We start from the raw sequence: 26,069 nt of genomic DNA, 5'->3' as shown, positions 1-26,069 counted from the left end.
CATGCAGACAAGACCACTGAGCTCCTCCTTCTCCAGTCACTGTGAGGAGCACTGTTGTCAGTGGTTTTATATATAGACATGATCACTGAGCATCTCCTTGTAAAGCTACTGTAATGTGCACACTTAATTTACTCAGGATGGGAGTGTCGTGCACAAAGATGTGACCACTGAGGGCCTGATTCAGTGGTGGACGATAATACTGTGGCTATTTATACAGCGCAAATGTGTTGCTAATGCCCCAGCCAGTGAAATTTGTACCGAGACGCCCACCGGCTGCAACTTAAATCCGCCACTTTGCCTAATAAGTCGCACTATCGGCCCCTTCGAATGCACATCGGTCCCATCATCGGATATTAGAGCAGCCCAATGGTTGCTCAGAATGTCAGTTGGAAACATGGCCGCCGGTGCCAGTGAAACTGCGAAAAAACATGCAGATGCTGTATGTTCACATACAGAATGTCGACATATGACATAATGCCAACATTGACTTAATGCTAACATTGCCAAACTATTGTTAATGTCGACAGAATTTTTAACTGATTTTTAGCCTTAATCTTAATTTTAGCTCTAGCAATAACAGTATCCCAACCCTAATTGCAGCCTAACCCTAACCGTAACTTCAGCCTAACCCTAACCATAACTGCAGCCTAACCATAACAGCAGCCTAACCGTAACTGTAGCCTAATCCTAACCGTAACTGCAGCCTCACCATAACAGCAGCCTAACCGTAACTGTAGCCTAATCCTAACCGTAACTGCAGCCTAACCCTAACAGCAGCCCAACCCTAACTGTAACTGCAGCCTAACCCTAACCATAACTGCAGCCTAACCATAACTGCAGCCTAATCCTAACCATAACTGCAGCTTAGCCCTAACAGTAACTGCAGCCAAGCCCTAATTGAAACTGCAGACTATCCCTAACCGTAACTGCAGCCCAACCCTAACCGTAACTGCAGCCTAACCCTAACCGTAATTGCAGCCTAACCATAACAGCAGCCTAACCGTAACCCTAAATGTAACTGCAGCCTAACCCTAACCATAACAGCAGCCCAACCCTAACCGTAACTGCAGCCTAACCCTAACCGTAACTGCAGCCTAACCGTAACTGCAGCCTAACCCTAACCATAACTGCAGCCTAGCCCTAACCGTAACTGCAGCCTAGACCTATCTGAAACTGTAGCCTAACCCTAACTGTAACTGCAGCCTAACCATAACCGTAACTGCAGCCTAACCATAAAAGCAGCCTAACACTAACCATAAGAGCAGCCTAACCCTAACCGTAACTGCAGCCTAACCATAAAAGCAGCCTAACCCTAACTGTAACTGCAGCCTAACCATACCAGCAGCCTAACCCTAACCATAACTGCAGCCTAACCCTAACCGTAACTGCAGCCTTACCATAAAAGCAGCCTAACCCTAACTGTAACTGCAGCCTAACCATACCAGCAGCCTAACCCTAACCGTAACTGCAGCCTAACCATAACTGCAGCCTAACCCTTACCGTAAATTCATATCTCACATTTCACTTCTGCATTCAGGGCCATAACTATGGTAGTGCGACCTGTGCCATGTCACCGCATGACAGGGGGCGTTGTTTGGGCCTGTCAATTTTCTATTTATTATCATTCTCACTTGTAGCTTTCTCTCTTTTATCCCCAGCATCTTTTGGCCTCCCCTATCTCTTCCCTGGCCCTTCCCAATGAGGCCATGTCCCTTTTTCGGGTGCGTTACGTCCTTATTTGAAATATAGGGAGGGCGCAAATGCTCTTTTTGGCACAGACCACCAAAAGTTTAGTTAGGGCTCTGTCTGCATTTTTAACGAATGCTTAGAAGAACAAGACAAGAGTAAGTAGAGAATGGAAAATTAAACCTTTGCCACCTCGCTGATATATTATTGATTACAGTAAAATGTATCCTTTAGTGTAAATTATCTGAGCGTCACGAACTCATGGGCCCAGAAAATGATTGTCAGACAAAGTCATACTGAGCCAAACCATACTGTTCGTTCTCACAGCTGCAATCGATAAAACATTTGCCAGACAAACTTTAATTAGGTAGGTATTATCAGCTTCATTTAAGCTGGGCATCCACTATACAATTTTCTGTCAGATATCTGTCCAATCTGGCTGGTTGGAATGAAAACCTGGTAATGTATGGGAGCAAATGACAATCGTCCACTTGCTCACAAACACTGGAAAATAGCCAAAAATGGTCGTTCAGACAAATTGGTTAAAACACACAAATATAACCAATTTGAACAATTTTTTTGTACTTTTTTCAGTGTTTAAAACCATATGATCGACTGTCATTTGCTCCCATACATTACCAGGATTTTATTCCAACCAGCCAGATTGGACAGATATCTGATTGAAAATTGTACAGTGGATGCCCAGCTTTAGAATCAGTGCTGGGAAAGTTCTAGGGACCCCTCCCGTGGGATATACCACACCCCCAATTTAGCAGGACCACACAGATTTTTTTCTGCACTTAAGTTGTCCTGATTACCTCAGACGGGTGGTGGTGGGTACTGATTACTCAGGTTTGTTGGAGGGGCCCGGAGACAGCTGCTTTGCAGCACACTGCACTTTTTGGAAGGGGGTGGCAATGTCTCCCAGATTTGGCCACGCCCCCTATTACTCGGGCCTTGTTTAGCTCTGGGCGGCCCTGAGATGGCATGTATGTGCTATACAAGTGTGCAAATGCAAATCATCTACATTTAGGGAGAATATGTCTGCTTTTACATACAGCACATCAATGCTGGGCAGCTGTATGATTACGCTGCAATTAGGGTTGAGCTACAACCTCCTCCCTCCCGACCAGATATCTCTCTTCACATTATAAATCTCATCCACATCTTAGCAAGTTTTAAGTAGCATCCTCTGCAGCAACACATAATGCTATCAGGGGCACCGATAGGGGGGGTAGCGGGTACAGATTACCCGGGCCCGGGCTTCCTGAGGGGCCCGGCGGAGGCCCGGGTCCGGCGCTGCCCCCCCTCCCTCACAGCAGCCCAGCACACAGCGTGTGCTGAGCTGCAGTTGGAGACTGCTCGTGGCAGCTGAGCAGCAGCCACAGCAGTCTCCTATGCCTGTGCGGGGGAGCGATCACACTGATCGCGCCCCCCCCTGGCTCCGCGCCGGGCTGAGGGGGCTCAGAGGGCCCCCCGCCCCGGTGCTGCAAATCTTTTTTATTTATTTATTTTTCGGCAAGGGGGCGTCGCCACACCTCCCGAGATTAGGCCACGCCCCTATTACCGGGGCCCGTCTTGGATCTTGGCGGCCCTGAATGCTATTGCCAGACTACTGTGCATAACTGCAACTTCAAACTGAGGGCCTGATTCAGCAAGGAACGCAGTTGCTAATACACACGCAATCGGTCGATTGTTGCGTACTGCGCATGTGCAAACTAGCAATTGCGTTCGGAAATGCGATTGCAGAGGCTATGCAAACCCATAGCAGAGTGATTGACAGGAAGTGCTGTTTGTGGGTGGTGACGGGGGAAGGGGGGGTTTGGTCGGACAAACGCAGGCGTGCCAGTGCGGGCATGCATAAATTATCCATTGCGTGGCTATAAGCAGCCATAGCACTGATAGCGTGCGTGGCTGTTAGCAAGTATGCATATGGGTCCGATGTTACCGATTGTTTCGCTATGTTGCCCTAGCAGGGCCGTGACTTGGACACCGCAGGGCAGGGGGCGCTGTATGGGCCTATCAATGTTCCTGTTTATTATCATGCTCACTTGTAGCTTCTTCTTTTATCCCCAGCATCTCCTGGCCTCCCCTAACTTCTATGGTGAATTACAGTACATGACCATTAGTGGTTGTCCTCAGGAATCGGAGACTTTTTGGGTGCTGGAATTTTTGAAAAAATACTCCAGCCTAAAATAATAATAAAATACTTATACATGACACTCAGGTCAGTGTATCCGCATCTGAATAGAAGGTTGCCAGGGGGAGGGGCGTTGACAACTAGTTTGGAATTGGCTTCGTGTGTAGAATAGAGTGGAGTGTGGTAGGGGATTGCTAGAACCATTGGGGACTGTAAATTCAGATAACTGAGTGTGATTTAGGGCTCTATTAGTTGTTTTTAAATAAAATAATGTGAAAAACACGTTTTGTAGGAATAGCAGACGACGGCGCATGCACGGAGACACCTCACTGAATTTTTTGCTTTCTCTGATTGACAAAAAGAGAGAAGAAAAGTACTCCTACATGCAGGGGCACACCTCTATAAAATATAACTTTTAATAAATAAATAAATAAATAAATATAAAATCCAGGAATAAATACAATGATATATTGAGAACACACATGAAATCACAACAATAAACTAAATATAATACAAATTAGTATTAGCAATATTAGAGCATGAAATATATGAGAAAAAAAAATCTATAAATGAAAAGGGCAGCACATACAGTTGGGTTCGAATCCTACTACGGCCCTAACTGTGTGGAGTTTGTATATTCTCCCTGTGCTTGCATGGGTTTCCTCTGGGTGCTCCGATTTCCTCCCACACTCCAAAAATATACTGGTAGGTTAATTGGGTCCCAACAAAAATTACCCCTAGTTTATATGTGTGTGAGCATGTAGTGGGGAACATAGATTGTAAGCTCCACTGGGGCAGGGACTGATGTGAATGGACAAATATTCTCTGTAAAGTGCTATGGAATATGTGTGCGCTATATAAATAACTGGTAATAAATAATAAATAAAAGAAGAAAAGAAGACAAATTGAAAAGTGATTATATAATTACTAGTGAAAAAATGTTAGTGCATTTAATGTTGGTGAATAGTGTTAATCACCACCAATGTAGAAATCGGCAAAGATATACTAAATATACAAAGATGAAGTGAAAAACGCACATAAATTTAATATACAGTAGCACCATGACCAATCAATCTGCCCTTAAATATCTCTATGTAAGTATAATGAATTGAAGCATAACTCAGATAGCTGGGAATATGAAAGTATGTTCAGTACCAGGCATAGTTCAACATAGAGTGGATAATACTGCTGAAGAGAAAAATAGTCTGTGTATTTACACGCACCGGGATCTGCTTTTCCCAGTCCTGCAAAGCATCAGACTGGGAATGAGAGTCCCGTGCAATGGCACAGTGAAGAAACAATAGACTTGTTTCTACTGCCAGCACTGGACTATGGGCTAAACCCTGTTGCAAAGCATTGCAGGGTATCAGCCCCAGCTGGTCAATGATGCAGGGGTTTTCTGTGCACATCACATTCATTTTGAATACATTTTATATTTTAACGAGGTTTACACAATTGAGCTTATGTATAAAGTTCAAAGACTTAGTGTTAACAGTTTGAAGCCATTCATTTTATCCCCCTCAACATTTATGGCATTCCCTAGCAACACTCTTATACCTAATAATGATACTGTTGTTATGTGTATGTATACTTATTATCTTATGGATTGAAGTTTCTTAATTTTATGTATTGTTTTATATACCTTTGCTGACTTATATAAATAGTTATCATTGTGTGACTGCTTTACGACTCTGCCAGATTAGCAGTTCTCTGATTGGGATTTGTTTATCCCCACAAGGGCCAGATGACCTTTAATGAATCACATGTAGATATTATTGTACACATTTTTCCTGCTGGATGTTTATGTTCTTTCATATCAGGGTTTGACGACCGGTCTGTATAGGAGCAGTAATATGATCGGGACTTTGATATCCATATCTCGCTGGGATAATATGTCCTCATGAACCACACATTACATGTCTTGGAATTGTTTGGTGGCAAAGATAATAATGATTATTTTGTCTGCCAGAATAACGGCTTATGCCAAGAAACGCGTCAGAGACACACCTCCAGTCACGTCAGAGGCTCTCACCGCACTGCTCCTCAATCTGCTACCCTGTGCCGCTCACCGCTATGTGATCTCCCTGCCGGGAGCACATACATCCAAGTGTGCGTACCCCAGTGCCGGCTCCCGGCGGCTTCACTCAGTCGCTGCCTTTAACCCACGGCCATTGCACACCAGATCTGGAGGTCTGATTTGTGACAATATCACAGCATTTTGGCCTAAGGGAACCACCTGGGAAGCCTTTAATCCAGGTACCTGGACTTTCCATTAAAGCTAATATGCTGAAGATTGATAGCAACTGTGAGTACACCATTTATTTAACACCATTGGGACGTGATCTATTACCATCTGTGGATCTCCATAATATTGCTATCAACTAAAGTGGAATCATTTGCGGTGTTTTGTGGCACAAGGGGATATTTATCATTTAAAGAGATTTTTGTCTACCACCAGGCACTTTATTGGCTGATTGACAGAGGGACTTTTGGATTAGTTCTCTTGTTCAAAAACATTTGGAATTGTCCTCTGTCTCAGATTCTCTCAGAGGAAGTTTTACTTTTAAACTTTGCAACATTTGGTTACATTATAATACCAAGAGACAATTTAATTGTTACTTTGGCAGCCAAGTATTTAGTATATCAAGTGTGCGGCGGTAATATATTGACTTGTCATTTTACTTACATGTTTTTCATGCATCTTAATATGTATATTTACATATGTATTTTTACACTTTCCTACCTTTGACTCCATGTCAATCTGTTTTCTAATTTATTAAAACTTATTATTATATTATTTTAATCAATTAATTATACATTTTTTAATTGACTATTTTCTATATATTATTTATGCCTATTGGACTCTGCCCTTCCTTCAACTGTGTTTTTTATTTGCATTATCTTTATGAGGGTCAGATCCTCACTGGAAGCAGCGAGTCCCTAGACATATTATTACATATTGATTAATTTTTACATCTCTTTTTGCCTAGCCATAGCACCCCTATTTTTCTTTCTTTATTTTGGTACCATGAACTTACCTGCTTACTGGGCTGTGTAACCAGAATTATGGATATCCTGGTTCATGCGGGTACACCATACCTCTCTAATGCCAATCACACAAGCATATTCAGTTGGTGTTAACTCATAAATATCTAGAATGAGGGTCACGTGACTGGGGCTTAACTAATAGAAGACAGCATATGGAATGCTGTTTAGTAAGTCACATGATCGGAGCCTAGTCTGTATCCTAGGATACACACATGACAGACTCTGAAATTGACTGATGACGAATATCATTATTATTATTTATTCCGCCAGAGTGAGATGTTTCTATATACCAGGAATTGATAGCCTTCACAATCATGTACTTAATGATCACGTGATTGGGATTGTGCTATCCATATTGTGCTTGAATAGTACAACAGCGTATGACAGACTACTATGTCCAGATGGTAAATAACCAAACACAAATTTTCTGTTGGATCCAAATGCTTTATTAATGAGAGAGTTCATTCTGCTTCTAGTTTATACTAGACTGACGGCACCGTGAACTTGCTTGTTTACTGGCTGTGTTACTGGAATAGTGGATATCCCTACTCATGCTGGTATACCACACCCCTGAAATGTCAATCACACGGGAATATCCAATTGGTGCTAATTTATAAATATTTAAATAAGAGGGTCATGTGACTGCAGTTTTATCAATGGATCACACATTAGATATGCTGTTCACTGAGTCACGTGATCGGAGCCATGCCTGTATTCTAGGATATGATTGGTTCAGTCTGTATGATTGATAGCTTTACTACCAATCATCACTTATTTGAGAGGATTTACATCCAGCCAACGGAACACACGTTGAGCTTCCTTGACAAAGCCCCCGGTGAAACGCGCGTCGGCACTGCTCGTGGGTTACCCCTGTGTGCACAGAAAACCCCTGCATCATTGACCATTGTCCCACTAGGAATATTCTTGCCATCTACCTACAGGTACCTCATCTTTTCCCCCTGTTCTCTCATCAGCTGCGGCTGGGGCTGATACGCTGCAATGTTTGCAACAGGGTTTTTGCCCATAGTCCAGTGCTGGCAGTAGAAAGTGTTCTGTTGTTTCTTTGCTGTACCATTGCACGGAACTCTCATTCCCAGTCTGATGCTTTGCAGGACTGGGAACAGCAGATCCCAGTGCGTGTAAATACACAGACTACTTTTCTCTTCAGCAGTATTATCCAATCTATGTTAAACCTATACCTGGTACTGAACATACTTTTATATTCCCAGCTATCTGAGGGATGCCTCAATTCACGATATTTACATAGAGATATTTAAGGGCAGATTGATTGGTCATGGTGCTATTATAAATGTATGTGCGTTTTTCACTTCATGTTTACAGTATATGTTTAGTATATCTTCGCCGATTTCTACATTGGTGGTGATTAACACTATTCACCAACACTAAATGCACTAACGTTTTTTCACTCCTAATTATATAATCACTTTCCAATTTTTCTTCTTTTCATTTATATATTTTTTTCTCATATATTTCATGCTCTAATATTGCTATTACTAATTTGTTAGTTAATATATTTAGGTTTTTGTTGTGATCTCATCAGTGGTGTCACATGGGGGGTGCGGGCCGCACCTGGGTGTCACCCGAAGAGGGGTGACACCCAGGTGCCGACTCCCCCTCAGTGACAGGAGCTGGGTGCTGCACTGTAGCATTAAGTGCAGCACTGGGCTCCTGACACTGTGAGGGAGCCGGCACTGTAAACAGGGCTGTCCGCACCTATGGCACCCCCTTCCCAATAATAACCACGGGGGTTTGGGCCGCGAGGTCCCGCTGCTCTCGAGTGCCCCTGCACCTACCTGTATGGCCATGCCCCCTACCCATGATGCCACGCCCTCTTTACGCCGCCACGCACAGCATCCCTCCCTGCACCAGGTGACACCGCGGGGAGGGACGCCACTGGATCTCATGTGTGTTCTGGATTTTATATTTATTTATTTATTTATTAAAAGTTATATTTTATAGGGGTGTGCCCCTGCATATAGGAGTACTTTTCTTCTCTTTTTGTCAATGACTCTAGGCAGTGGCGGGCTGGGCCGGGGGGCAGGGTGCCATGTGCCCCCCGGGCCGCAGCGTCATGCGGGCCGCGGGCTGGTGCAGTCTGTGTCACTGTGACACAGACTGCACCGCGTGTGTAGCGCTGACCGGATGGAGTCCGGTCAGCGCTACACAGCACAAACACACAGCCGCCGGAGCCGGCAGCTGTGTGTTTGCTGTATTCAGCAGCCGCTGAGAGTCTGTCAGACTCTCAGCGGCTGCCGCTGCTCCCACTGCGGGAGCCATCTTCCGGCTCCCGCAGTGGGTAATGGGAGAGCCGTCATCATGACGACGTCTCTCATATAATGCAAAGCGGCCAGAGGAGCTGGTGGAAGCGTCGGCACCAGGAGCGGGAGTTTCAGGTAAGTGTTTTTTTTTATTTTTTTATTAAGTCTCTCTCTACTAGGGGGGGATTACTATGGAGGCACTACCAAGGGGGGGGGGGATTACTATGGGGGCACTACCAAGGGGGGGATTACTATGGGGGCACTACCAAGGGGGGGTTACTATGGGGGCACTACCAAGGAGTGATTACTATGGGGGCACTACCAAGGGGGGGATTACTATGGGGGCACTACCAAGGGGGGGGATTACTATGGGGGCACTACCAAGGGGGGGGCTACTATGGGGGCACTACCAAGGGGGGGGATTACTATGGGGGCACTACCAAGGGGGGGATTACTATGGGGGCACTACCAGGGGGGGGATTACTATGGGGGCACTACCAGGGGGGGGATTTCTATGGTGGCACTACCAGGGGGGGATTACTACTGGGGGCACTACCAGGGGGGTGGATTACTATGGGGGCACTACAAGGGGGGGGACTACTACTACTGGGGGCACTACAAGGGGGGGACTACTACTACTCGGGGAACTACAAGGGGGGACTACTACTACTACTGGGGCACTACAAGGGGAGGGGACTACTACTAGGGGCACTGCATAGGGGGGAGGGGACTACTACTAGGGGCACTACATAGGGGGAGGGGACTACTACTAGGGGCACTGCATAGGGGGGAGGGGACTACTACTAGGGGCACTACATAGGAGGAGGGGACTACCACTGGGGGCACTGCGAGGGACCACTGCTGGGGGCTCTATATAAAGGGCAATACTGGGGGTACTGCATAGGGGGGAGACTACACCTGGGGCCACTATTTAAGGGACATTGCATAAGGGTTACCACTATTGGGGGCACTATATAAGGGGCCTACTACTGGGGGCACAAGGGGCACTGAACAGGGGGGACCACTACTGGGGGCACAAGGGGCACTGCATAGGGGGGATCACTACTGGGGGCACTATTGGGGGCCTGCATAAGGGTGTTATCTCCTGTGGCACACGGGGGCACTGCATATGGGCACTACGACAGGGGGCTGCCCCTAATCTTTATTTTTACCTTACATTAATCCCATATGGACCCGCCTCCTCCCTGAAACACTTGAGGGGGGGCGGCGCCGTAGCACGCACGTTCTTCGGGCATCGTGGCTACACGCTACTCCTCTGCCAGGGCCGCCTGCATGCATTTGCCCCCCAGGCGAAAAGTTGCCAGCCAGCCCCTGACTCTAGGCCTTGCTCCTTGGGTGCACCCTCATTGTGATATCATCCTAGGAATCTATCATTCTCTATTTTATGTTTGTGTGTGACGAGTATAGTTTCCTCGCGGCCTCCTCAGTGCGGTGTATTACCTTTCCGCTTTTCCCTTCCCAATCATTTTCGGGAATTTTTTGCTTTCTCGCAAGCTCTGTCCCTGCTTGAGAATCTTGATACAATCAAGTGATATTTCCTAAATTGGCAATGCGAATTTAGGTGAAAATATTTGAAATGCGGATTGCAGAAAATAGGGGCCCTTAGGGTCTAATTCAGAGTTTGGAGCTAAAAAAAAACAAGCAAGTAACTTTGCACCTGGGTATAACCATGCTGCACTGCAGGTGGTGCAGATTTACAATGTGCAGACAGATTTAGAGATATGAGAGGGACGTGTCTAAACCCAAATCTAAATTGCAGTGTGTGTGGCTACATACTAAAGCAGCCAGTATTTACCCTGCATGCAAATAAAAATGTTTTTGCACCCCTTACTGAAACATGGTTAATCCAGACACAAAGTTACCTACTTTTTGATTTTTATTTTGCTTTGCTCCCAAATCAGAATCAGGCCTTTAATTTTTAATTTATCTCATCGAACTTCCCCAAAGCTACAAATTTAGTTTTCATGAAATTAAGTTTTTACACATTTTGTAGAATTAAAGTACATTGTTTCTCAAAAATGTAACTCATAGAGGTATTTATATATCATACCTGGGTGGAAAATATTCCTAAAAATCACATATAATTTCTAATACTGTACATATACAATACTCTAAAAATGTTTACTTGCAGTGCCTAAGTGTGCCCCAATTTGTCAGCATTTGGGTAAGGGACACCATGCAGAACCTTGTGCTGCGCAACTGCCGCTCTCCAAATGAGGCTTAGAGAGTACAGTACATTACTTTTACCAATGTCAATGCACTTACCTCCCCATTCAAAAAACAGTAAAATACTGATACAAAAAAACCCTGTAAGAGATTAAAACAAACATGTTAGTTTATTGTTTTTCTTAGCATACAAGTAAATATGTATAAAAAGGATAAACATTTATGTGGCAGTTATATTGCTAAGGAGGAGATGTATGAAGCCATACCTCCCAACTTTGTAGAAAGGGAGATCAGGACATACTGTAGGTGCTCGCCTCGTGTCAAGGGACGTGGCCTTGTGGGAAATGCTGTGCCCGCGAGCCACGTCCCCTGTTTTCGGCACGCTTGGGGCATACCCCCAGTCCCTCTCTTCAGTAAATAGACACAACATGGATGTCCACGGCATATATTCACCACTTGCTCTACTAAGCAGAGCAGCGGGTGAGAGGAGGCCTCCCAAACCAACCCCCACACCCCCACCACCACCACTGCAGGACACTGGGGCTTGCGGGTAGGATGACCAAACAGTGACCAAAAAGCGGGACAGTCCTGTCAAAATTGGGATGGTTGGGAAGTATGATCAAGCATTCTAAAGTGTAGAAAAGTGGACAAGTCTAGAAGATACCCGCAGCACCAATCAGCTTCTACCTATCATTTTATAGAATGTACAGTACTTAATAAATTATACCTTGCAGCTGGTTGGCTGCTACTTCTCCACTTGTTCACTTCACTCTTTAGAAGGATACAGCGCTCCCTAAACGTGTTATAAAGGTGTATTTACTATAGTTGGCCACCATAACTAAGCCATGAGCAAAACTCCTGTTGTATGTCTGGCGGGACAATAGTGTCACTTTTCACAAACAAACTTACAAGTATATTATTATTCTTTAAAAAGTTCTCTCCCTATGTGGACAACTGGAGATGTAAAACGCCTCCTAATAGGGGCATCTGCAAATATTTGTAGGTCTGCGTGATCACGCAGTCATTGTGGCCGAACCTTATCCCTGCTTGTGCAAATGGCCGTGTGCTCCCACACTAACACCTACAGTGTTAGTGTGGAAGCATGAGGCCATTTGCCCCACTCGGCACAGGGCTACAATGAAGCCGTTTTCCTCCCAGGCTCTTCTTGCTTCTTGCACTGTTGACGCTCTCTCCACACCTGGCAACCCCGAGGCAAAAACTTTTGTTTAATCTCTGAGTTACATCATTGCCTATATTAGAATGTCTTTTGCTATCTTAGCTGCACCTGTTCAGTTTCAAGGGTGAATGTATCCAAACAGCTTCTGGCTCTGCTTTGCCACATTTGTGTGTGTTCGGTTTTTGGATGTGTGTGAATTCAGGCAAGGTGCGCTAGACAAATAGGCGTACATTCCATTCTGCAACAGTAATTAATAACAGCACAATGATCTGGTACAGCTCTAGTGGGTTGGAGTTCTTTGGCTATGAGGCCCTCGCCAGTTCTGTTGAGCACGGTAGGGTGTGTTTTGAGTATAAAAATTATTTTGTCTGTATTCTATATTTTTTATTGTCCTTTCAAACACATAGAATGTACAATATCTTTATGAATAGGTCATTGTAATTCTTTGGTTTACAGCCTTTGTTGTATAAAAAACATTTTATAGGTCAGTTCTGTTCCAAATTCCGATTTTGTTCTCTGAGTGATCTCATGGTCTGTTCCACCAGGTCTGACTCACTGACCCTCGGAATCTCCAACATGTCCACATTGACGGGGAGATGTATCAAGCCTTGGAGAGAGATAAAGAACCAACCAATCAGCTTCTAGCTGTCATTTTACAGGACGCTTTTAAAACAATGACAGCTAGGAGCTGATTGGTTGGTACTTTATCTCCATTCACCCCATGGCTTGATACATCTCACCTATAGTTACTCAAAGAGGCAATGGGTCATAATGGTCATAAAATAAAGTCCATTAGATTTTCAGCCTCTTCTTACAGTAACACCAGACTTCCCTATATATCAGCTTATTGATTATGATCCGCAGTGGGGAATTGATAAAAGAAGCAGACTCTCTATATGATTAATTTACCTGAAAAGACTGAAGAAATGAATTAAAATAAATAAACACTATCTGAGAGATGTCATCTTCCCCAGGATTCACGAAGAACAGCATGTAGGTTATTCCCAGGAGAGGGAGCAGGACCAATGTGGCTTTAACGGCTTTCCTGCAAGGTAGGAAGATTGTCAGAGGTTTAGGAAGGCAAACAGCTTGATGTACTTCAAACATAACTTGTAGGTTACTTGGTGTGTTGGTGACCCCCATCTGTGTGGATGGCGTCATTGTCCAACCAAGAGTGACAAAGTGTCCGCTTCACTTTTACACTATAATCTGTGCAATTTATCCTAAGTATGTCTATAGATTTAGTTGTCTGGCAAAAGTTTCATAGAATTGTGCCATATTGGAACATTGGGCCTGATTCAGACCCACTCGCTAGATGCGTATGCTCGCTCCCAGCGTATGCAAATCTGGCACACATCCAGCAAGACAGGCGATCACACGGCAAGGCCTAAGAATGCCCACTATGTCTTGGCGTGAGATCACTTTGTGTATGCAGATGCCCACTTGTGCACGTCAGAATTTAAAAATAAATGGTGCATCAACCCTATGTATTAAGGTTTAAGTTGCCCTCATACTGACGGTGTAACATCCTATTCCAATTCCCCGTCTCCTCCCAATGCACTTACCTATACTGTATTGTTTCTGAGGTGGTTGAAGCTCTTAACTTTGTCATTAATATTCTTACAATGTTGAATAAAAAAACAAAATTAATCTGGGAAAAAAAAAAGTGGGAAAATATTGTTTAGATGGAGTGTAATACGCAAAACCATGCACAATGATATGACAAGTGCAAAACCACGCACAGTGATATGACAACTGCAAAACCATGCACAGTGATATGACAACTGCAAGAGGTCAGAGAATCTGGTAAAGTGTTGAGTGATTGTATCGGTCAGGTTGTGGCCAGCTTTTGGTTTGGAACCCATCAGCAGATCATCTGGTAACTTTAATGGGCAGTATTGTTCCACAGAAAAAATGTATTTCTCAATAAGTTCACAAAAACCTGTTTAGCAGACCAGGCTTCATTTGCCATAGGTCATATGTCTAAACATATGGTGGCCCCCAGGGCCAGCAACAGACATCTTTTGACCTGGTAGGTACAGGCCAGTCAGCCATTGGCTCACCCCCCTGTGTCTCTTTAGCCTAACCCACTGCTGTGTCTCTTAGCCTCATCCCCTCTGTGTCTCCCAGTCTCACTCCCCCTGTCTCTCAGTCTCACCTCACCTCGTGTATCTCAGCCTCACCCCCCCTTGTCTCTCAACCTTACCCCCGTGTCTTTCAGCATCCCCCCATGTGTTTCTCAGCCCCATCCTCCTGTGTCTCTCCAGCACATCTCCCTAGCCCTATGTCTTCAGCTCCATTCCCCCATGTCACTTCATCTACAGCCTCCGCAATTCCCACCAGACCCATGTCTCTCCCGGCCCAGCCCGCACTTAGCTCCTGCAGAGGCTGCTGCATTTGCTAAAGGGTTTATGAGCTCTGTACAAAATTTAACAAACAATGCTAAGCTTAGCTTACCGCTGGTTGTGTCTGCACTGCTTACACCATCTATTGATGGAATTAGTGGTATGGGATCCAGCAAAAGCCTCTCCAGCTGCAGCAAAGCTTTGCAGGCTTTGCTTAGCCCCCCGCCAGGAAAAAAGTATTCTGCTCATGCGTAGATGGCCATCATGCATGCGCAATACTCAGCAGCCTGAGGACGGTGCAGAGGAGCAGGACACCTTTTTTTGGGAGCGCAGCCCAGCTCCTAAACTGTGACATGCTGCGGTTTAGGGGTACTGCGACCATAGTCGCAGAAAGAGACTTGCACATGCGCAGTACAGATCCTGGGCATGCGCAGATCTCTAAGCATCGGAGATATACGTAAACCATCAGGTTTACGTACATGTCTGAATTAGGCCCATTGTTAAATGGAGCTGTAAGGTTTATATTGACTAAAGTGCGGATTTTTAGAAGTGGAGATGGTGCCGATAGCAACCAATCAGATTCTAGCTATTATCTTCTAGAAGGTGCTAGATAAATGTTAGGTAGAATCTGATTGGTTGCTATGGGCAACATCTCCACTTCTAAAAACCTGCACTTTAGTAAATATACCCCTAAAAATGCATATCCACTAGCACAAGCCTGGCCAACCTGTGGCTCTCCAGCTGTTGTGAAACTACAAGTCCCAGCATGCCTTGCCACAGTTTTGCTATTGGGGAATGCTAAAACTCCGGCAAGGCATGCTGGGACTTGTAGTTTCACAACAGCTGGAGAGTCACAGGTTGGCCAGGCCTGCACTAGCATATTGTGGAACGACAGTACGATTACAACATTGTAATCATACAGTCGTTCCTCTTCCCCTGCAGTGCCTACACTGAATGATATGTCGTTCAGTGTAGGCACCCTCCCTCACCCCTGAACATGGTCAATCTGTTGTTATCGGCAGACTGACCGGCATGTTCAGGTGATCATTGATGTCGGAAACGACCAGCAGGAGCGCGCATCGCTGGTCGTTTCCGACATTTTCATACCCGATTTGTACACTATTAATGAGCGATTGAACGATAATATTGTTATCGTTCAATCGCTCATTTTAATTAGCAAGTGGATACGCAGGTTAAGTGTTCAGTCAAAATATCCCAAGATGGTTCTGCTGAAGACTGAACCAATTATGAAACAAGTGTACCATCATATGGAGCTCATTAATCTGAAACAGCCACCTTTATTTACAAATAACTAGGTAAACGATACAAACATTATATGAATTAAAGATCCATTTACTAAAAGGTCTCCGGTCTTGTGACAATATCGGTACTGATAATTGAAATATGAATTGATCTAATGAACTGATCACTAAGCCACCTGTACCAATGAGAAGATTAGCTCTAATATAGCGTCATGTTTTTGGTAAATGGCGTCTGTGTTGTGGGCCTGCAATTTCCCAAGTATGCAAATGACCTTTTTACTATATGAAATTAAAAAAGTGTTCTTATAGTTTTAATGAAAAATAATCAATTGAGATTAATTTCCTCAGCCCCAAGTAAAATATACTTGTAGGTCCTGAAACACTGATAAAATAAATTAATGTCTAAGTTATAATCTCACTATTTCATTCTGTTTTATTTGTCGGGACAGCAGTGCCCGGAAAATGATGCTTGGAGAATATATTTTCCAGTAGTGTCTGCTGGGCAGAGTCCTGTATGGTGTGTGGCATAACTGCGGAGATGATCAGCCTCAAGGACACACAAGTCATTTAATTTAATGCTGAAAAAATAAGCTCCATCAATAAAACCGACTGGAGAAAACATTCTCCTATTTACTGAAATAAATGTAATCTTTGGGGATGTATTAATCTTATGTAAAACACACAAGGTCACTGGTTCCTATGCAATAAACACAGCAAAGTACTGAATGACCAGATGAAATGTCCGGATTGCTTCCCAGCATCGCTGCAGATTAAGAATACGCAGGAGTTAAGAAAAGTTTTGCTGTGGTAACATTGTGCTGACAAATCACTTCCCAATTATCTATGGGCCTGATTCAGACCCGCTCGCGAGCGCTGGGCGCTCGCAAGCGGGTTGATGTTGGGCCAGTGCGCATGCGCACGACGGACCCGGCTCCGTCGTGCGCATGCGTGAGACCCGGATAGCGATGGGCAAGCCATCACTATGGGTCTCGCTACAAAGGGGGCGTGCTGTCGATGGTGAGTGACAGCACGTCCCCTTTGGTGGGCATGCCGGGGGCGCGGCTGGCCAGACGGAGGTGTTCCCATGGGAACGCCTACCGTCTGGGGCCGGCCCCACTGACATCACAAGTGATGTCAGTGGGAGTGTTTTTGGCTCTGATAGAGCCAAAAGCACTCCAGGGCTTGCGGCAGACGAAACCCTACCACAAGGGGCTCGTCGCAAGCCCGATGGTCGCGATGGTCTTGACCATCGCAACCATCTTTTTGGCCGCTTGCTATAGCTGTGGGTGGTCACCCACAGCTATACGAGTGGCCAAAAGGCCGCTCTAAAATTCAGAGGGAGGGCACTGATTCAGAGCGAGCGCTCTGAAAGAGCGTCCGGCTCTGAATCAGGCCCTCTGTTCCTGCAATAAATTATCTATCTAATATCTATATATCTATCTCATATCCTATCTATCTCATATCTATCTATCTCTATATCTCATATCTATCTATCTATCTATCTATCTATCTATCTATCTATCTATCTATCTATCTATCTATCTATCTATCTCATATTTATCTCTATATCTCATATCTATGTATCTCATATCTATTGAGCTATATCTAATATCTATCTATCTCATAGAATTTGAATTTGACGGCAGATAAGAAACACTTGACCCATATAGTTTGCCCCATTTTTAAACATATTGTTACCTCAACCCTTATTGATCCTTACTTCTTCTGAAGGATGTCCTTATGTCTATCCCATGCATATTTAAATTACTCTACTGTCTTAGCCTCTACCCCCCCTGATGGGAGGCTATTCCACTTGTCCACTGCCCTCTCTGTGAAGTAATTTTTCCTCAAATTTTCCCTGAACCTATCACCCTCCAGTTTCAGAACATGTCCTCTTGTTCTAATACTTCTCTTTCTTTGAAGAATGTCTCTTTTCTTTACCTTGTTAAAACCCTTTATATATTTGAACGTTTCTATCATGTCCCCCCTATCCTTTCTCTGCTCCAAACTACACATATTAATATCTTTTAGTCTTTCCTGGCAAGTTCTGTGGTGTAGACCTTGCACCATTTTAGTTGCCCTTCTTTGTACAGTCTCTAGTGTATTAATATCCTTCTGGAGATATGGGCTCCAGAACTGAACACAGTATTAGAGATGAGGACGTACCAATGACCTACACAGTGGTATTATCACTTCTTTCTTTCTGCTACTGATTCCTCTCCCTATGCAACCAAGCATCTGACTTGCCTTCCTCATTGCTTTGTTACAATGTTTGCTTGCCTTTAAGTCACCTGAAATAGTGACTCCTAGATCCCTTTGCTTTTCAGTACTTTCCAGTATAGTGCCATTAATACTATATTTAGCCTTTGGATTTTTGAGACCAAGTGCATGATCTTGCATTTTTTGGCATTAAACTGTAGCTGCCACATTCTTGACCATTCCTCTAGTCTACCTAGATCATCAATCATTTGTTTTACCCCTCCTGGTGTGTCTTACCTGTTGCATACCTTTGTGTCATCTGCAAAAAGGTATAGTTTCCCTTCCATACCATTTGCAATGTCACCAATAAAGATATTAAAAAGCACTGGTCCAAGTACAGATCCCTGAGGTTCTCCACTGGTAACATTTCCCTCTTGAGACTGCACTCCGTTTATTACAACTCTCTGTTTCCTATCCTGCAGCCATGATCTTATCCATTCAACTATCTTTGTAACCAATCCCATGCTTTCCAGTTTAACAGTCTGCGATGTGGAACAGTGTCAAAAGCTTTACTAAAGTCTAGATAAGTTATATCGATGCTCCCCCCCCTTTATCTATTTCCTTAGTCACCCAGTCAAAAAAGTTAATAAGATTTGTTTGACATGATCTCCCCAGTAAATCCATGCTGTTTGGGATCCTGCAAATTGCTGGAATTGAGATAATCTATGACTCTTTCTTTTAAGAGTGTTTCCATCAATTTCCTAACTACTGATGGAAGGCTCACTGGCCTCTTCCTTGCTTCCACTTTTGTGCAGTGGGACAATGTTTGCTCTTTTCCAGTCCTCTGGAATTATTCCAGTAGCTAGTGACTGGTTGAATAATTCTGTTAATGGAGTTACCAGCACCCCTTTAAGCTCTTTCAGTATCCTTGGATGTATCCCATCCGGCCCCATTGATTTATCCACTTTCAGTTTTGAGAGTTCTGTCAGGATCTTCTCCTCTGTAAATGTGCTTGTTCCTACCTCATTTTTCTGATTACACCTGCAACTTACCTGTGGCCCCTTTCCCTCTCTCTCAGTAGTGAATACTGAACAAAAATAATTATTAAGATGATCAGCTATTACATTGTCTCCCTCAACAAGACTCCCTCTTTCTGTCTTTAGTCTTTTTATTCCACCTTTTGTTTTTCTCCTTTCGCTTATATACTTAAAAAAAGTTTGCACCTTTTACCCACTGACTGTGCCATTTTCTCCTCAGTTTTTACCTTTGCACATCTGATTACTTTCTTAGCCTCCTTCTGTTTTACAAGATACTCCTCTTTCTCTACATTATTTTGTGTTTGCTTGTATTTCCTAAAGGCCATCTATTTTGCTTCCACAATACTTGCTACCTCTTTCCCAAAGCACACTGGCTTCCTTTTCCTTGTGGTTTTCCTAACCCTTTTGATACAAAGGTCTGTTGCCTTTAATACTGCACTTTTAAAATTTTCCCACCTCACCTGCACTCCTTTCAAGTTCCTCCACTCTGCCAAAGATTCGCTTCCACATTTTCCCATCTCTGCAAAATCAGCCTTCCTAAAATCTAACACCTATGTTTTTGTATGCTGTGAGTCAGTATGTGTCTTTATTCTGAACCATACTGCTTGGTGATCACTGGATCCAAGGTTTTTACCCACTTTTACATCAGCTATTCTGTCTCCATTTGTAAGTATTAAGTCTAATATTGCTTCTTTCCGAGTGGGCTCCCTCCCCAATTGCTGGAGGGAGGCTCCCTGGAATGAATTAAGCATGTCCCTACTTCTAGTGGAACTTGCAACAGACACCTCCCAGTTTATATTAAGTAGATTAAAATATCCCATGATTATAACCTCTCATTTTAATGCCATTTTACTGATGTCCTGCAATAGTTTATTATCAGTTCCTCTTCCTGACCTGGTGGTCTATAGATCATCCCAATATGAGGAATAACTTTCTCCCCTGTTTCTATAGTCACTCAAGGGACTCGTTTTTTTCTTCAATACTATGCTTTCCTTGACATACATTGCTACTCCTCCTCTTATTCTTCCCATTCTGTCCTTCCTAAATAATGTATATCCCGGTATATTTATGTCCCAGTCATGATTTTCATTGCACCATGACTCCGTAATAGCCACAATATCCAGATCATCCCTTGTCATTATTGCAATTAGTTCGGGGATTTTATTTCCTAAGCTCCTAGCATTTGCACACATATTTATTTATTTGCTTATTTCTCCTGTTCCTACTGTAGGTATGTTCATCTCTCTGCCTATGTTTATTTGGTTTTATTCTGAATTATCTTCTGTTGCTGTGGATATGCTTCCTGTTTCATTTGACAGCAGAAATAAAACCTCTTGGTTGGGGGAGCAGTTTTCTTTTTCTTGTTTGGTTCACTGTCCCCCTCTTCTAGTTTAAATAGTTCTTGGTGAAACTTTCAAACTGTTCACTCATCATTCTAGTTCTTTTTGAAGATGGGTGCAGGCCATCATATTTGTGTAAGCTTCTATCTTGCCAGATGGCGTGACTATGGACTATCAATCCAAATCCCTCCTCATAACACCACTTCTGTAGCCAAAGGTTTCTGATGCAATGATTTCTATCTCCCCCTCTGTGTACTGGCAATACTTCTGAAAATGTTACAGTGGTTGCCACCTGCTTTAGAGCAGTCCAAATCTTCCTGAATTCATCTTTTACTGCCATGACTTCAGCATTGACATCTCCTATCTATCTATCTATCTATCTATCTATCTATCTATCTATCTATCTATCTATCTATCTATCTACCTACCTATCTATCTATCTATCTATCTATCTCATATCTATCTGTCTGTCTGTCTATTTATCTATCTATCTATCTATCTATCTATCTATCTATCTATCTATCTATCTAGGATGTAGGCAGGTTAATCCCGACGCCTATCATTAGCCCCACGCCGAAATCCCAATGCCCGGAATATCGAACGAAGGTAAGACAGGCGTCTTAAGTTGTTGCCACGGGTTAGGTTTAGGAACCACCAGGGGGACAGGGTTAGGCACCCCCTGGGAGGGTTAGGGTTAGGCCCCCTCAACTGTGCTTCTGCACATGCGCCGTTGGATGTAGACAATGCGCAAGCCGGAGCCATCATTAAGGGGGGGGGCACCACCATCTACTTAGTCTTTGGGCGCCAGGTATGGATTTTTCTACCTGCTGCTGATCCTGTTTAATAAATGCAAAACATAATAGATGCAGAAACACTCCCAGTGGCATGAATAAGACCCTTCTTTTTATGTAAAAATTAGAAGCTCATATTGCAATTGGGGGGGGGACCATTTTACTGATAGATGAGCTTTGTCTAGCACAAGACATAATCTGCCCCACATTCTGACACTGTAGCCCTGCGCCACAAGTTGTAAATGTGCCAAAATGTAGTTTGAAAATGCGAGGATGCTTCTCATAATATCATTTCTAAAATAAGAGCATAAAAGCCTTCCCAGCAAAACGTCAATAGATAAATAATGTTACAAAACGCCAGCTGCCAGCTGTATTGATTTTCACTCTCAAAGCAGAATAGTAAAGAAACACATTCAGTATACAATACTGTGTGCAGCAGGGGAGGGGAACCTTTTATCTGCCGAGGGCCAATTTGATATATATAACATTATTTGCAGACCCAGATCAGGCCACGCCCCCTCCGTGTGATGTCACACGGGGGCGAGGCCACAATCGTCGGTGATTACAGCAATGCCCAGAGCATCCTGAGGATACTTCGGGGAGCTGTAAGGGCAGCGGTGTGACCATCTGAAGCGTCCTAAGAACACTCCAGGCTGCACTGCTGCATATATTCTGGCTGCACAGTGCCATTCTAGGCACACTGCTAGCCAGATGAGACTAGCAGAGAAAAGCTCAGAGGGCCAGACTAAATGATTTCGGGTGCCTTATGCCACCCCCGGTCAGGAGGTTCCCCACCCCTGGTGTACAACCACTCCTATAAACTCACAGCTGCATCTTCACTGTATTCAATGCTGCAATGGATAGTATTGTAAACATCAAATCAAAGCCTACATGTTATAGCATGTTATACCAATTTATTACTTTGTGAAGATAATCTTGATAAAAGTTTTATATATATTTTTAAATAAATATAGTTCACAACCTTATTTATTAAAATGTTTAGCCAACAAAAGATGTTAATGATATAAATAAGAGATATAACATCATTCAATAGTATAAATTGCAATGTGGCTGCATCGTAGTTCATAATGCATCTGCCTGTAACTAACTGTATTTTGTACAATGCAACTGAGGTCACCGGAGCAAGGAGTAAATGTTACTTACAAGAAGCACCAGGATGACTGGTCCTTGATAAATATAATCAATGTATTTTCCTGGTCCTTTTCCAATCCAGCACCTGTTAATGATATAATATATATATCTGAAAGTGGTATTTTTGGCAACTGCCCCCTCCAACTATTAGCACAAATGAGAAAGGTTTAAACCAGGGGTCAAAAGGGAGAATCAGACAGGGAGCGGTGGCCTCAGACGCGTAGGGAAATCTGATCCCAACTTTGTTCTTGCCCCACTGTTGTAGGAAAATACATAAAGGATTTCAATACAAAAGGCAAAATTGACTCCCCAGCAATTGGCGCAATCAGAAGCTGTCCGAAACAGTTTCACCGCTAGGAACTTCACCAAATTCCATTTATAGCAGAAAAATATAATAAGTGGGATTCAAAATTTCAGGCACTATACAATACGTCACAGAACTGATACGTCCCTTATAATAAAGGTCAATGGTGAACTCGTCAGATGAGTCCTTCTTTTCTGTGTCCTCCTGTCAATGCGTGGTATCCTGACTGATACGTCCCTTATAATAAAAGGTCAATGGTGAACACGTCAGATGAATCCTTCTTTTCTGTGTCCTCCTGTCAATGCGTGGTATCATGAAAAAGAAACAAGTGTTTATTTTTCATGATACCACGCATTGACTAGAGGACACAGAAAAGAAGGACTCATCTGACGTGTTCACCATTGACCTTCATTATAAAGACAGTATCAGTTCTGTGACGTATTGTATAGCGCCTGAAATATTGAATCCCACATAAGGGATTTGTCTAATAAAATTAGGATTACATTAGCGGCAGTGCTCTGTACAAAAATTGTAAAAATGTTTGCAGCCGATTGCTGCGGGCAGGGCTGGATTAAGGTTTGTGGGGGCCCCAGGGCAACTCATTTGTTGGGCCACCTACCAATAAAACTTTCAATAAGATATGCTGGTGGTGTCATCAAAATGTATAATGTGTAAATACTCCCAGAACAACAAGTGTGCTAAACACACTGTAGGGCCCCCAGTTTACATTATACCATACAGGAACCCTTGTTCCCATTGTGTGTGGTGGCCTCCGGGTGACTGAACTGCCCGCACTGTTTTTGAACCGGCACTGACAGTGGAGCTTGGGGATGGGAGCTTCTCCTCATAGGCTCCATGCCATAGGCCGTGAAAAGGGTGCTGGGCCAAGATGGAGCAACTTACTGGGAATTGCGCCATTGCGAACACCATCCTGCCCATTTCCCTAGGAAGTGGGCGGGATGCGGGAGGATGATCTACACTTCCAGGTGCCCACAGGACACTCTAAACACTTCATAAAAATTTAAAATCCCATCTACATTTTTGTGTCCGGTTGTCTCTGACTATACACCTTGCACTTGTTCTTTCTTCCCATAAAGGAACATGTGATTCGAGCAATTTTTGAGTCAATATACTGTTCTCTACATCAGTGGTTCCCAAACTTTCTGGAATCATGGTATCCTAGAGTATCAGCATTTTTTTTCACGGCACCCCTGGGTCAGAAGCTTTTTATTGAGAAATACTACAAAAATGATTCAATGAAGTTAATTGGGCTGATCTTTCATCCGTAGGTAAAGTTATGAGGCCGTAGCAGGGGCGGTTTAAGAGAGGAGGGGGCTCGTGTGCAGAATACTCTGTGCGCCGCCTGCACCATGGTCTCAGAGGCACCACTACGAGTGCATGCGCAAATCTCTAGGAAAATGGGCACCGTTCCAAATTCCCAGTGATTTCACCTGATACTGCAGTGCCGACGCGGGGGGCCCAGACAGGTCAGTATAAAACATGTGTGCATGGTGTACAGTGTGGGCCCCCCTGGCTCCAGGGGCCCGTAAGCACGGCACACCCCGCACGCTTATTATACATACTTCTCTTCTGGGAGGAGGCAGCCAGCTCGGCACTGCAGTGGAGGGGGGAAAGGGGACGTGACCCGTTTTGGGGCGCAGAACAGGGGGCGTTGCCACATCTTCGTGTCATCGCAGCCCGCCCCCGCTTCACAACGCATATATTATCGGCATTGTGCAGCCGTGGGCGGGGCCACAATGACGCGATTCAGTGCGAATCGCATCATCAGCTCCCCCGACTTTGACCAGGTAAGTGGTGACGCCGCCGGGGGGGGAGCGGACGCAAGCTGGGGGTGCAGGCGGGCTGCGCCAGCCAGGAGATTTGCAGCTCACTTCTGGGGGGTTGGGAGCGACACCTGATTTTCGGGAGGCTCCCGACCATTTCGGGAGGGTAGGCAGGTATGCCATTATAGATATGCCAAAAATCTTAGGTTCAGTTATGTGGTGGTGGACAGGGTTGTGCTTCTGTTTGCGCACATATTTTATGATTGGTAGCCACCAGCTCTAGATTTTGCCTATCACATGAACCATAAATATTTTGATTTCACCCTGGACCACCAACCTGTGGCACCACAGCAAGTACCCCAAGACACCCCAGGGTGCCTCGGCACCCAGTTTGGGAACCAATAGTTTACATTTCATACTGGTGGGCCATGTGTGTATAAATCTGGCTATTTGTAGTTGAGGCCAAGCAATCCGATCACATTTTGACCTCAGTGCATGGATATAGCCTGTGCCGAATGGACGTTTGGAACGTGCTGAGACACAGCTCTCAATGTTGGATCACACTTGCAGTTACAGTATATCGGGACGGACAATATGTCATTAAGATCAACGTTACTGCTATGTGTGCCCAGCGTTAAGTAATAGAATTCTCCTTAATGTGAGCCGCTAGTTGGGAGGAGTGTAACACCCCTGGGTGGTACATGTAGTAACGTAAACGTTGAACATTGTTTGTTTAAAACACTTACTCTTCATTGTCATTGCACAGCTTCCCGATAGCCCAAGCAATAATTATCGGACATGGAATACCTACAAAATACACAATCACATGAAAACACATTAATGTGCAATATAAATGCAAATACTTACAAATTATAGCATTGTGATATTTAGGCAGCCGAGAGGGTTTCCAAGTTATGCCTTCCGGTTTTTCAAAGGTTTAGCAAGTTAATATTAATTTACAATTTATTTTTGAGCCACGGTCTGTTACACACATTGATTTCTCTCCAGCTCTACTAATTAGATGCAATTATCCAGCACTTTAAAGACAATTATGCTGATTTATGATCTGAATCACATACTAAGAAAACTTAATAGAAGTTGACAGAGATCCAGAACGTGTGGCTGAGGAATCGCACAATGCTGCCCGCTCTTTTGCTCTTCTGTCTTCTTTACAGGGGCACTTTTACTTTCAAAGTGTAACTACATTTATTTTATATGCTGTAGATTAACAGCGCTGTCTCCTATTTCTTGAATGTTGGACTTGTTTAATTTACTCTAAGTATACTCTTTGGAGTAAATTTACTAAAGTGAGAGTTTTTAGAAGTGAGTTTTAAAAGT

At 43.9% G+C, this 26,069-nt stretch overlaps 1 protein-coding gene across 2 annotated transcripts in view; it reads right to left on the bottom strand.

The window, feature by feature from the left end:
- The window catches only part of CRHR2 (corticotropin releasing hormone receptor 2), a 435,919-nt gene that overhangs the window by 7,795 nt on the left and 402,055 nt on the right, over positions 1-26,069 (bottom strand). For both annotated transcript variants that reach the window (XM_088442584.1, XM_088442585.1), the window contains 5 exons: positions 25,478-25,538; positions 22,656-22,728; positions 14,083-14,168; positions 13,427-13,562; positions 11,440-11,481 (listed from right to left, as the gene is read on the bottom strand). In XM_088442584.1, coding sequence (XP_088298710.1) covers positions 11,440-11,481; positions 13,427-13,562; positions 14,083-14,168; positions 22,656-22,728; positions 25,478-25,538 — 398 coding nt within the window. The remainder of the gene's footprint in view (positions 1-11,439; positions 11,482-13,426; positions 13,563-14,082; positions 14,169-22,655; positions 22,729-25,477; positions 25,539-26,069) is intronic.

Source organism: Taudactylus pleione, unplaced genomic scaffold, assembly GCF_031769625.1.
Source record: "Taudactylus pleione unplaced genomic scaffold, aTauple2 ptg000314l, whole genome shotgun sequence".
In the NCBI taxonomy this organism is placed as follows: domain Eukaryota; kingdom Metazoa; phylum Chordata; class Amphibia; order Anura; family Myobatrachidae; genus Taudactylus; species Taudactylus pleione.
This window is presented reverse-complemented; position numbering and strand designations above follow the sequence as displayed.